This window comes from Podarcis raffonei, chromosome 3 (genome assembly GCF_027172205.1).
Source record: "Podarcis raffonei isolate rPodRaf1 chromosome 3, rPodRaf1.pri, whole genome shotgun sequence".
Classification (NCBI taxonomy): Eukaryota; Metazoa; Chordata; class Lepidosauria; order Squamata; family Lacertidae; genus Podarcis; species Podarcis raffonei.
The window spans coordinates 18364869-18378954 of NC_070604.1; the positions used below are offsets into that span (position 1 = coordinate 18364869).

Below are 14086 nucleotides of genomic sequence, written 5' to 3' on the forward strand. Positions count from 1 at the left end.
TTCCAGAGGTCCGTACTTAACCTGAAACTGTTCTTAACCTGAAGCACCACTTTAGCTAATAGGGCCTCCTGCTGCTGCCACGCCACCGGAGCACGATTTCTGTTCTCATCCTGAAGCAAAGTTCTTAACCCGAGGTAATATTTCTGGGTTAGCGGAGTCTGCAACCTGAAGCGTATGTAACCTGAAGCGTATGTAACCTGAGGTACCACTGTACTGGAGTTTGAGGAAAGAACTGCTGGACGGTGGCAAATGTTGGAGGAAGAGAGGAAGGAAGGCTAACAAGGGAAAGCCTCTCTTAAACATCTTGTTGGTTCATGCTACCAGCATGAAGACAGGGAAAATAGAGAGGTGCTGGAGCAGCTCACTTCAATGCGTTTTCCCCTCAGCTTTGTGACTCCACTCGCTCTTTTTCTGCAACTGCTCAGAAGCAGATACCACACATGTTCTGCCTTTTCTTCATTCTGGTTGGTCAGAGGCATGTAGGAATCTAGATAAGACTATGGGAGCAATGATACTACTGGGAGCAGAGCAGAGAGCCACCTGGCAAAGTGTATGCAGGTATTTTGTCACTCCATGAACATTATAATCCTAGCAATTTCACCATACAGAATGGAAGCATGACTATTACAAAGCAAAAGGGTCAAGGCTCAGAAAAAATATGGATGCCATAAGCAGTCTGAGAATTCATGTTAAAATTCACCCCGCAGACATACAGAGCATGGGGTCTAGACCACTTTAAAAAGTTGGATGATCAAGAACCAAATTCATAGTTAGGTCATAGTTAAGTATTGCACACATGGCTCAAACCACTACAAATAAATCAAATGCAGAGCTAGATTATATTTAGATATAAAATGCATTTTATTTTTAAAATAAGATCATTCCCAGAGACCTGAAGGCTGCTCTTCAACAAAAGCAAGTTCAATACAAAGCAATCAAGACAAACTACGTCCACCAAACAACTCAGTAGTACAGACCAAAAACCATGTACATATACTTGCATTTATTGAACTTTTATGTAGTCAGCTTTGTACAGCAGTGACAAGATTCATATTATACAAGCTATTGTTTTCAATTGTTGATTTGCCATAGAAGGATTCCCCCCCCCCCATTTTTATTATGCCCTTGAACACTTCAGTAAAAAGTTACAGATACTTGAGCTTCAATTACCTGGTATTGTAGAGAGGTATGGGGTTTAAGTACATGCAAACATACATACTTGACGAAATACTCTATATCATAATTTCTGAATAAGTTATACACAGTACATTAGCCAGAGCTTAAAGACTACAACCCTATTACATTCTGAAAATCAAATCTAACATTCTTTCTTTTCTTTTCTTTTTAACACAGCTGCTAGTGGCCAGAAAAAAAGATGATACAAACCTCATTTAGCTATCTACATATAAAGGGATTGTGGTTTTGCAAGAGCAAAGATTTGAGCAATTTTATTCAGCCCTTACTACCCTTGCAACATATAGCACCACAAGAGTGCAAGGACTGCTGCAAACATCTAGAGCAGTACTTACTGGCTTTTGTATTGTGCATCTGTGCCCTTAACATTTAAGTACAATGATATATATATATTTTAAACCTATAGTCAGACACTGGCAATTTGGCTTATAGTGATTGACAACATTCTGTGCGTCAGCAAAATTTAGATACAAAAACAGTGAAGGAGGGGTACCATTCACCTGAAGGTTGCTAGGCAGAGGCTATGCCATTCATCATTGTATCAGGCAAAGTAAAAAGACAAGACCGCGGCAACCTGAAGGCAACGGGGGGTGGGGGTGGGGGGGGGTGGAGCGGGTAATGAAGCTACAATTGCAGTTTTACAATGCGATGGCACACCTGTCTGAATAGATGCGTGCATCGGTGCAAATGCACGCACCTGAGGTACCTTTCCCCCCAGGCCAAATATTATCTTATACAGTACAGCCTTCTCCACTAGTATTGGAGTCAAATCAATTGAACAATGATATTTGGCAATTGAGATCCTAGCAACTTAGGCAACTATTGCATTTCAGATTGCTCAGAAACCAGGTGCGTATGTTACAGTACACAGATTCCACATTAAACTGGTCAGTTCAAAACACAGGAGTAGAGTAAACCAGTAATTACACTGACCAAGCATTCTAGCAATGGCTTTGACAATCGAGCAACGACTTTTCATATTCTATAGTGGACCATGTGTTATTGCTTCGTTTGGATGCAAGAACAGTGAGGCATTGCTAGCTTTGCTCAGTGGAAAGAATTGGGTGAACATACCAAACGGCATTCCTCTGTGCACGGAGTCTGCTAAAAACTGCTTGAACTTTCAGACATTCTTGCTTGTATGGTGCTATTACTACACTTACATAGACCTAGAGAACTAAAGTGGCTCACGGTGGGACAGAGGCAACTTTTGAGCTCTGGTACCTCCTGCTTCAACCGCTCTAGCTGCTCGGTCTGGAATATATTTGGTTGTTCAGGCATCCAGTCATAAATCCTAAGGCAGACATACGAGAAAGGAATGAATGCAAAGCCAAAGGCACACTCAAGGTCTTATATACACAAGAGCAGATATGTCCCAGCACAACTGAAGTCTTCACCCCAAAAAAGTTTTATACCAATGTTTTAAGACTTTGATGAAATTTGCTTTTATATCCCTGTGTGCTCAAATATTTCACCCAGTGATAGTTCTAGAAGTAGGGTACTCAGCATCCAGCATGTCACCAAGTGAAAGCTTTGAGGCAACCCTGCTAGCAAAGTTATGGAGTGGCTTTCCTGGGTGTTAGAAATCACCATGTTAGAAATCCACCCAATATTTCTGGTGCATGCATTGGCACAAGATACAGGCATTGCTTACTATTTGCATGCCATGCCATACAACAATTTCAACCTTTAAATGAATGAAAAGTCTGCAGAGAACATAGTGCATACGCTGCTACTGAATAAGAGCGTTCCAACTTTTGTTTTTAAAGTAAGGAGAAAGCATTGTGGAATTATGCACTTTTCTATTAAAAAAAAAAGCATTCTGGTCAGCAAGTACAAACCTGTCACATCATTTGTAAGTTGAGGATCTGGTGAGTGTCTAGAGGAAAAGGAATCCAGGTGTCAGGGACGAGTTACTCTCCTATTTAGAGGGTCTACTCTTGAATACAGCACACCTAGAATTTTTGCTCGTCTCTGGGAGACAGGTGCCTGGGGGATTTGCATAGGTAGTAGATCCAATGTCTGATTCAGAGTCCCATCAGACATTTGTAACATGACCAATAACTCTAGCCTTCCATTAAAGGTCTCAAAGGCCAGAATTCTGTGGACAATGATTGGCAGGTGCAGAAAGGAAGCTGAATTGACTCCTCCCCACCCACCTCCATAGCTTCCGGTGCTGGTTCTGAAAACGGGCACTTCCACCTACAGATTCCAAGCTTGATGAACTCATGATTGTTTGACCATATAAAGAAGCAAGAAATAAAATCTTGAAATGTGCCAATTAGCCTTAGGTTGAATACGAATTAAGTCCCTTGCTATTGTATCTAGGGTTTCCTGAAAAATATTGTTCAGTCTCTACCCATAAGGCATGCTACTCTAGGTGACCAAATTTCTGAAGCCATTTACATGAACAGCCGTAAAACAGTATTCAGTTTTTATTTTAAAGTTAGCTTTACATCTAAAATATAGTTTGGAGCAGCCACCTATCCCGAAGTTTTAGTAGCTATTGCTTTCCCTTACCAAATCTGGAGGCATTATTTAATGAATAACCCAAACCCTCTCTTCTCAAACTACAGTTCTTTGAAACCACCCTTCACAAGATAAACAGGAATGTCCAGACACTTCTCTGTTGTGCAGCCATGTTAACAGAATGATTAGTAATGCTCTGCGAAAATGGTTTTCAGATATCCAGGGAATTAAATTAGGGAAACCAGAAACAAAAATTCCTTGATGTGAGAATAATGTTTATGGTCCAAACCTCAAAACTGATCTTATACACTAGACCACACTGTCACATTTTCACGATACAAAATAGAAAGGGATAAACATGAAAGCCATGAAGAATGCAAAAAGGGTTCAACTGGAAGCATTCACTGCCAATAATTTGATTTCCTGTTTTCTAAAGGCAGCATGGACAAACCGTCACTTGAGTTCCAAGGATAGTTCATGTAGTCTTGTAAGATTCTGGTGTCGTCTGGGCTTTAGGGAAGTTAATTTAAAGTTCTCAACCACTCAGCTGTGCTTAATGGAGGGGTCAGGAGAACTTAGAATCCACCCCCCACCCACACAGCAGCTGAAGAGCTTCAGCATGGCAGTCTCTAAGGATGCCATCTAGCAGGGGAAAGGTTGATTTAGAATAAAAATAAAAGATTTTGTGCTAAAAGGTGTCAGATTGCAGAATATTGACAACTGTTCCTGTTGCTCTTTGGGACATGCTGCATATTATTCGACTTGTGCTGATGACTAAAGGATAGTAAAGACTAAGGAATTTCTCTCCCATGCTGGTTTTACATTTTTTATATCAGTACAGTACCTGGGAGCCCACAGAAGCAGCAGATGTGCTCCCCTCATGAAAGATATTACATTGCCTAGCTACCTGAGTAATTTAATGCTGATCTACATACAGGTGTTTGTACATGTTATTTGTAAGATGCAATCCATAACAAAACCAAAGGAGGATATGAGGAGTTATTGGAAAATGCAAATTAAGCAGAGAAGAGCCGAGACCATATAACACCGGTCTTGAAAGACCTACACTGGCTCCCAGCACATTTCCAAGCACAATTCCAAGTGTTGGTGCTGACCTTTAAAGCCCTAAACGGCCTCGGTCCAGTATTCCTGAAGGAGCGCCTCCACCCCCATCATTCTGCCCAGACACTGAAGTCCAGTGCCGAGGGCCTTCTGGCGGTTCCCTCGCTGCGAAAAGCCAAGTTACATAGAACCAGGCAGAGGGCCTTCTCGGTAGTGGCGCCGCCCTGTGGAACGCCCTCCCACCAGATGTCAAAGAGAAAAACAACTACCAGACTTTTAGAAGACATCTGAAGGCAGCCCTGTTTAGGGAAGCTTTTCATGTTTAATAGGTTATTGTATTTTAGTGTTCTGTTGGAAGCCGCCCAGAGTGGCTGGGGAAACCCAGCCAGATGGGCGGGGTATAAATATTATTATTATTATTATTATTATTATTATTAGGTCCAGTCGTGACCGACTCTGGGGTTGCGGTGCTTATCTCGCTTTATTGGCTGAGGGAGCCGGCGTACAGCTTCCGGGTCATGTGGCCAGCATGACTAAACTGCTTCTAGTGAAACAGAGCAGCACATGGAAACACCGTTTACCTTCCCGCTGGAGTGGTACCTATTTATCTACTTGCACTTTGAGGTGCATTCGAACTGCTAGGTTGGCAGGAGCAGGGACCGAACAACGGGAGCTCACCCCATCATGGGGATTCGAACTGCCGACCTTCTGATCGGCAAGTCCTAGGCTCTGTGGTTTAACCCACAGCGCCACCCACGTCCCATTATTACAAGCTGTTTAAATTACAGCCAACAGGGAAAAGGTGGTATACTCCACTTAACAAACTTTGCATTCAAGATGTGTATCACCAAAGTGATATCAATATTGAAAAAGGTGTATTTTGTAGATTGATAGTTTTTTCTATTTTCAAAAGAATTCAAGGCACATTGAACATGCATATTGTTCTAGGGCAAGCTTTGAGTGTATCACATAGAAACTACTACTACCATTAAAATGGTACAAAGAGGGTCAGGTATGCAAACGTGTTTGCCTATTTGAGACAAGGTTTTAGAAGCCCTTGATTCCAAGATTCACCTGCTATCTTAGCAGCCATTGGAATACAGCTATAAACACATTGCTGATCATATTCAATAGTTAAAATACTGTGATACCTGTCATATACCAGACCATGAACTCCATATTCCCTCAATTTCTTCCTGTTTTCTAGCTCATTTGTTTTGTCGCCCCAGCAGAAGACAACTAAACCTTTAGACCTGGCTTCGGCAACAAAAGATGGACTGAGTAGCAACTCCTCTGTGTGTGCATTAATCCCCTGAAAAAGAAAAAAATGAAATATTACCCATATATAGCTGAGATGTTAGCAGTGCAAGGATTAATCTTTCATGTCGTTAGGCATGTTGAGTACTATACAACTATGTTAAGATACATTGAGGTCTTCGTATTTGTAAGGTAAAGGTAAAGGTACCCATGCCCATACGGGCCAGTCGTGTCCGACTCTAGGGTTGCGTGCTCATCTCACTCTAGAGGCCGTGAGCCGGCGCCGTCCGAAGACACTTCCGGGTCACGTGGCCAGCGTGACGAAGCCGCAGCTGGCGAGCCAGCACCAGCACAGCACATGTAAACGCTGTTTACCTTCCCACTATAAAGCAGTACCTATTTATCTACTTGCACTTAAGAGTGCTTTCGAACTGCTAGGTGGGCAGGAGCTGGGACCGAACGACGGGAGCTCACCATACCGTGGGGATTCGAACCGCCGACCATATGAACGACAAGTCCTAGGCACTGAGATTTTACCCACAGCACCACCCGCGTCCCTCGTATTTGTAGAAAAGACAATTATAGCTAAAGCACAATCCTCATTTCAAAAGTAGTTGCCACATATAATTGTCTAGATGCTTTATGACCTACCAGCAGATTTTCAAACTGCGCAAAACTTGTGGCAATAGCCGTTGTGCGGCTCCTGAGATCCATAAGTTCTGGGTAAGTATCACATTTTCCTTGAGTTAGAAACAATATGGGATATTTGTTTTGTTTGTGTCTGACCCTGTAAAAAAAAAGTTTGAACTAGGTTACAAGTTGAACAGGAAAAATCCCTGAATCAGACCATGAATCACCCATAAACTATAACTAATTTACTTGCAAAATATAAAGACAACATTTTTGAATAACACTACATTCTTAAGTAGAACTTTAAATATGCAATATGAAAATGGTTACAGTGTTTAAATAGAGAATATATATATATATTCTACTTAGAAAAGCAAAGACATGCTACAAAAACACCTGCCCTTCCATTTTCTTCTTTACAAAGCACAAACCCTACTTTTAAAAAAGCTCACGCAAAAGGTATTACAGTAGACTGGATGAAAACCATTTGCTTATTTGAATGACTTCAGTGATTGTATACAACTACTTTAGACATGTAGTTTGTTTGCTTCCACTGTCGTCAAATGATTGTATTCTAATGTGATGCATGTAGGCAGAGGCTTTTTTTGAAAATTTTGAAAGCGATGACATTCAGCTGTGTGCCTGCTGCAAGTGCCATGTTCCCGCTGTTACGAAAATAAATGAATTTCGATTACTTTTGACACGGGTAGCCTTTATCAGCAGAGAAAGACCCCACTCTGGTCATAAAAGACATATTAAAGGCTTGTCTGCCATTACCCAGAGGTAGGCCAGGGCTCAGGCAGGTCTGTTCTTCTCCAAAACCTAATCCTGTGATGTCCTTTGCCTCTCTGGAATATCACATGCTAAATTGAGGAATCGTTCCTCAAGGCTCCTGCCTAAAATTTACCCAGAAGTACTGCTTCAGCTGAATGGTAATTTTCACCCACCTTTGTTATATCTGTAAGGAGTATAATTACCAGGCCTTTTAGGGTGGGGTTTAGCCTCAGACCCATACCCCTTAAGTCCTTTATCACACCATCATGATCCTGATAGACAGGAAGAAGAATTTATAGCCTGTGCCTTCATTTTAAATTACAAGCCCAGTTCGAGCATAAAAGTTTATGCCTTTTGTCTTAGGAGCTAGGAAGCCACAGCTTCCCCACCACTGATAAGAGAGAATAATTCACATTTTCTTAACATTAACCTTCTTCCACGAGTAAGTATTATTTTAACACTATTGATCACACCAGACGCTCCAAGTTAAAAATACATCTCTCTAAAATGTTATCAAGTATTTCCATCAACTCACATTGTACATATATCGGCATCAAATGAAGAAAATATAACCCTCCTACGTCCAGCCTTGAGCAGAACAGTTTTCAAAAGTATGTCTAGATAGAGGTTCATGTCAAAGTAGGTTGAAAGATTGCCATCCCATAAACCATCCTGAAAATGGAGAGGGGAGGGGGGAGACAAGCCAGACACTTTTGGTTATTAAACTTGAAAGTTCATGAACATCCGTTGATATGGGTGAAGATTAAGCTGTACCTTTGATACACAGAAGGCAAGTTACTCTATTCTGGCTCACTTAATAACAACAATTTCATTGTATCCTGCCCATCTGACTGGGTTGCCCCAGTCAACAAAGTATAAAGGAACCCACCAAACACCAAAAGTTAAAAAGCTTTCCAAAACAGGGCTGCCTGCTTAGTACAGAAGAATTGTTATCTGTCGTTCCCGACTTCCACTTAAAATCTTATAGCCTAAAAAAATCAGCCTTGAACTGTATTATGTTGGTCACAAAAATACAATTTTTAACCACCTAATAAATTAATGTTGCAGCAAACATCCTTTAAACCACGTAGAAAGTAGCCGATAATTCTTTTGGGAAGCTCATGCTATGCTGGCATGGAGTTAAAACATCCAATAAATATATTCAGTTTACCGGAGCATCAGCTTAGATCACAGTCATGATTGGACTGATGATCATATTTGGTGTTAGGAAGGAAATCCCCTCCTACCCAGCAAACAGGTTAGAGATTGTGGGTAAAAGCAGCAACGTTGCATGAGCGGACTTCCATTTGTCCATTGTCTCCTCCCCTTCCTCTCCTCCGTCCTGGAACCTCCTGCATGACCCCCAGCCTCATCTGGAGCATCCTCAACCTTGTGGAGGGAGGCTGAAGAAGGGGAGCACAAGGGAAAGCCGGTTCTGCTTGCACAAAGGCACCATTATTTCACCCTGTAGGATTTGGTTTTAATTAACTTCTCCTGCGAGGGACGCGGGTGGCGCTGTGGGTTAAAGCCTCAGCACCTAGCATGTGCTGATCGAAAGGTCGGCGGTTCGAATCCCCGCGGCGGGGTGCGCTCCCGTTGTTCGGTCCCAGCGCCTGCCAACCTAGCAGTTCGAAAGCACCCCCGGGTGCAAGTAGATAAATAGGGACCGCTTACTGGCGGGAAGGTAAAGGGCATTTCGTGTGCTGCACTGGCTCGCCAGATGCAGCTTGTCACGCTGGCCACGTGACCCGGAAGTGTCTCCGGACAGCGCTGGCTCCCGGCCTATAGAGTGAGATGAGCGCACAACCCTAGAGTCTGGCAAGACTGGCCCGTACGGGCAGGGGTACCTTTACCTTTACCTAACTTCTCCTGCAGGAAGCTCCCTTTGTTCTTTTGCTTTAGTCACCCAGAACCATGTTTCCCTGGCATTCTTCTGCAGTGCGTCTGATCTCGGCCATCATTACATTTGTCTCTACCAATCTGTGGGGGCTGGTGGGTTTTCCCTACTTCCAACAACAGGCTGGGTTAGATGGAACCAACAGAGTGCCTCTATTTTCAGTAACTGTTCCTTAGAATTAGACATGTGAACCACAGATTCCAGAGCAAGAAAACAATGCTAAATTTAGAAACGACATTCACTCACTTTAACCATTGGAGAATCAAAGGAAAAAAGAAGCAGAAATGTACTATTTAACCAAATCGGTTTCTATAATTTAAACACTACAATGAAACAGCAAGCTACTATGTTTAAGATGTATTGTTAGTAGACTTTCTTACCCTTTGCTGGCAGATCCATTTGATTTCTATATTAAAGCCCACTTCTTCAGGAATGGTTTCTAGTACCTGGGTGGAAAAGCGATAAAGGTCAGGAAAAATTGTGCTAAAATGTTAAATTTAAGAGTGATTTCCCTCACCTTTTATGTCTGAAATCAAAATGGCTCTGTAGAGCCTATAGAAATTGAATTCCATGGTGCTGGAGGAGACTCTTGAGAGTCCCATGGACTGCAAGAAGATCAAACCTATCCATTCTTAAGGAAATCAGCCCTGAGTGCTCACTGGAAGGACAGATCCTGAAGCTGAGGCTCCAATACTTTAGCCCCTCATGAGAAGAGAAGACTCACTGGAAAAGACCCTGATGTTGGGAAAGATGGAGGGCACAAGGAGAAGGGGACGACAGAGGACGAGATGGTTGGACAGTGTTCTCAAAGCTACCAGCATGAGTTTGACCAAACTGCGGGAGGCAGTGGAAGACAGGAGTGCCTGGCGTGCTCTGGTCCATGGGGTCACAAAGAGTCGGACACGACTAAACGACTAAACAACAACAGACTATAGGATTTCCCTTGCAAATGGTAATAATAATAATAATTAATAATATAATAATTTATTATTTATACCCCGCCCATCTGGCTGGGCCTCCCCAGCCACTCTGGGCGGCTTCCATAGAAACCAAAAATACAGTAAAATATCACACGTTAAAAACTTCCCTGAACAGGGCTGCCTTAAGAAATAATAATAATTATTTATATTAAATGGTAACCACATCAGCAGTCTAGAACATGCTATTCTCCTCCCACTGCTGATGCACTACCTGCCAATTACTGTAACACGCAAACCTGGGCTCCTGTCTCTCCAAACAAACCATGAGTGGTAAACAAAGAATAAACCTTGGTTATAGCTTGCGGTTGGGGAGGAACAGGGCTTAACCAGAAGAGGGGGGGAATTGGCATTAAAAAAAGCACACCCCTTTCCATTCTGTTAATGCAAGCCTCCACTGGATTAGGTTCTGCTTCAATTATCCCTTCCATTCTAAATTTTAGCTTACAATAAACCTAGGGGGAACAAATGATTGCTGTACTTACACTTTGTAAGGAGGGGAATGGCTGTGTGTCAGAAGGAGCATTTTTGTCTTCTTTAAATGATTCTGCAGGGAAATTGTAGAAAAGAAGCCTTGAAGAGAAGTCTTAAGCAAAAGTCTTAAGTAAAAACGATGCTTTCCCATCTTTTCCTCCCCCTACGGTCCCCTCGAGGGTTGGGGACCATCCAGAGCAGATTTGGGGAAACACAGGGAGAGGGTACAGGGGTAGGAGAGGAAGAGGACATCCTGTTGCATGAGCCAAAGTCTGTTGCGCAAATGGGGCAGCATCGCTGGATGCTGCCCATATAGTGCCAGAAAAACTGTGATTACTAGCTAGTTAATTCGCAACTGACAACTTGCAGGCTGGTCGTGCTGCACTTCCAGGGATGCCACTGACCCTGCTCAAAGCTGCACTGCAGTCTACTGGCAAGCCTAGCTCGTCCTTACAAAGGCATGGAAGCGAAAGCATAAGGCAAAAGGAAAACCTGCTGTGACACTTCCAACAGCTTCCTGCTACCAAGAGAGAGATGCCCTCACTCTGCCCTTCTCCTATTTGCTCTATCTTTCTTCTGTCCGTTCTGAAGAGCAGGAAGCAGTTAAGATATGTCAATAAGCCCTGGGTGCTTATGCAAAGAACCAAGCACCCCCCCTCTGTATCATAACACTGTTCTAAATGGCCTTGCCAACCCAGGAGACACATTATCTAAATTCTACACTTCACTAAAAGCACTTGTGCTACTTCGCTGGCCCAATATTAACTAACTTGTTGCCAAGATAAAAGGTTGCGGCAATGCAGTCAGCTTAGCAGTAAAGCAGACTTGAGTGAAGCTCTACCAGGCCAATAGAATATAACTGCCGCATCTCAGACATAAGTAGTGTGAGCTATTGTTCTCATTCAACAGATCAATAAATGTCTGCACAAACTCTTCCAAAGTACTGGGAGGAGATACTTCATTCTACAAAAACTCCAGATACAACTGTTGAAATATTAACCAGCCAATATGTTGGTTATGAATGGAAGAACAGCTGAGAATTACCAATTTTTTCGGCGCTTCTACGTACCTTCGCTATCTTTGGATTTCAATGCAGTCACGTGTAACAGCTACAAGGAGGAAAACACGAAACGCTTTTGAAAGCTATCTTTCAAGTACTGCCCACACATTTCCTGAACAGTGTCTCTGCAATGGCCTCAAAATAATGCTGAGTGCAATCTACAGCAAGAAGGAAGGCCTGTTCCTATTTGGTCGTCTTGGGAATTCAGATAGTTTGATAGACAATTCATGATGCCTGGGGATACTTTATTTTATTTTATTTAAGTTGCACTAGGTCACATTCAGCTGCTGGCAGTTGTGTGAGGCTCCAGCAACCCAGGGCTTAATAAACACAGAGAAACAGGATTCTGTTGCTGGGTCTCTAGGAGCAACTGTTTCTTAAGAAAAAACTAAGCAACATAACTTTTTTTGCCTCCAAGGTCTAGCAAAATCTTACCCAGCAACCTGCCACCCCACCACAAAGCAGTAGTTTATGATGCTGAGGTTTTTGCTGAGGGATGTATTATACAGTATCATGAGTTTCTGGAGCTTTTGAGTCCCTGTCAAGAAGAATTTGCAGTTCCAAATGTCTCCCCCTTTTGGGCCTAGCAAATAGGACTCTAGCACTTTTTTAGAACCGGCAGTAGAGGGGGATAGGTGAGCTGAGTGCAGCCAGACCATGGCAGAACTGATGCTGTTTCATTCCCTCTGTGGAAGAAGCAGAACTGCACGGGATGTTTTGAATCGTTTCGCAAATGCCCCACACCTTTTGATACTGCCGTTTTAATACGAAATGTATTAGAGCATTTTTGCAGCAGAGAATGAAGGTTAGTAGCCAAAGAGGAGTATGAAGTCATGTTAAGGCTATTGTGAGAAGCACTTGGTATGCATCTATATTATTCTGGATAAAACAAGTCTACATCGGCAACCATTTTGATCTTTCCTTAAGATTCCCATTCCATGGGAGGCTGGGCTAGATGGATCTTTGCTCTGATCCAGGAGGGCTCTTCTTATGAGGCCTTAATGCTTAGCATAAATAGAAGAGCCTATTCCAAAGGCAGTATTCCATGGCAAAGACCATTCTCTGGAACAAAGAGAATATAGACAATGCTTCAAATCACTGACGTCGAACACGAGTTTGAGCCTTCTGTAACCCTTGTGTGGGAAGTAACAACAACATTTTAAAATGTTTTCAATGCTTCTTCCTATAACTATGTCCTGTCCTTGGTAACAGAGAGCTGTCTGTAGTCACACACACATTTGTTACTTCCTGGTTTAATCAGTGATATGCTTTCAGAGGCCTGTTATGAATCGTGGTTTGAAAACTGCAGCTGGCTGAAAGCATCAGTGCTTAACTTCCAGCTGCAAGCAGCCAAAAGGAAGTCATAACATCTACCTTGAACGGGCTTCACTCATTACCGGTGGTTTTCTGGGCTCTGTTCAAGGTGTTGGTCCTTGGCTAGAGCCTTAGCTCCCCTTGCATATTGCTACCATTTGGACAGGCACTGCTTTCTATGCCTATATATACACACACACGTACATATTTTAAAAAGTGGTTGCCATGAGGAGCAGGGTCATTTCCACTTTGTTGAGCCCCTTTTCCAAAAGGAGGCATGCCAGCTGCACGCCAGATTCCATCTAAGTTTTAAGGAAGGCAGTTTAAACTACTGTTTCTCCAGTATTTGGATCAGGCCAATCCAGTAAGTGGAAAGCTGAAGCTCCTTCTGTAATTTCACATCACTGCAATTAACTGTGGTTATTGGTTCAGTTCTGGAATTGGTGTGTTTTATCCATTTATTAAAATTACGAGCTGCCTTGATGGCCTATGTTGGATAGGACAGAAATGTTAAGTAAAAACAATTTACTGGCCTCATGGGCCAGCCTGGTACAATACCTTTAATAACTGCAGTTGGGCGTATGTGAGCTCTTTTACGGGAATCTCGAACAGTTCCACTGGCTCAGATTCATCTTTCTTTTAAGCAAATAAGGAATAAGAAGAAAAAGATTAAGTTAGAAAGCTACTGGATAGTGTGCGTTCTTCTAAGGCTGTACTCAACTGCTTTTAAAGCTCTTTGACCCATTACGTTTAACTTAGCTAGCAAGTTACAAGTCTAAAAACTAATAATCCCAAATACCTTTGTTTGGTAAAAAGATCCCAGGTTTCCTTTGTTTTGTGTTATGTTAAAATACTTGGAATAAACATCATGGGAAAAACTGGGACAGTGGCTGCAGCCACTTCTGGACGTCATACTAAACCATAGTTTAGCATGATGTAAAGGAGCCTAGGTGAGTTTTGGGCTTAGGCACTCCCCCC

General features: G+C 42.5%; 1 protein-coding gene across 5 annotated transcripts in view; it reads right to left on the reverse strand.

Moving 5' to 3' along the window:
- Positions 1-837: 837 nt before the first annotated feature.
- GPCPD1 (glycerophosphocholine phosphodiesterase 1) overlaps positions 838-14086 on the reverse strand; it is a 49940-nt gene continuing 36691 nt past the window's right edge. For 4 of the 5 annotated variants that reach the window (XM_053380714.1, XM_053380713.1, XM_053380716.1 and 1 more), the window contains exons 13-20: positions 13667-13744; positions 11804-11843; positions 10746-10807; positions 9664-9729; positions 7922-8058; positions 6634-6769; positions 5877-6037; positions 838-2488 (exon numbers count right to left, since the gene is read on the reverse strand). In XM_053380714.1, coding sequence (XP_053236689.1) covers positions 2299-2488; positions 5877-6037; positions 6634-6769; positions 7922-8058; positions 9664-9729; positions 10746-10807; positions 11804-11843; positions 13667-13744 — 870 coding nt within the window. In that variant the 3' untranslated portion in view covers positions 838-2298. Of the gene's footprint in view, positions 2489-3035; positions 3074-5876; positions 6038-6633; positions 6770-7921; positions 8059-9663; positions 9730-10745; positions 10808-11803; positions 11844-13666; positions 13745-14086 lie in introns of all 5 variants that reach the window. The other variant, XM_053380717.1, reaches the window with a different exon arrangement.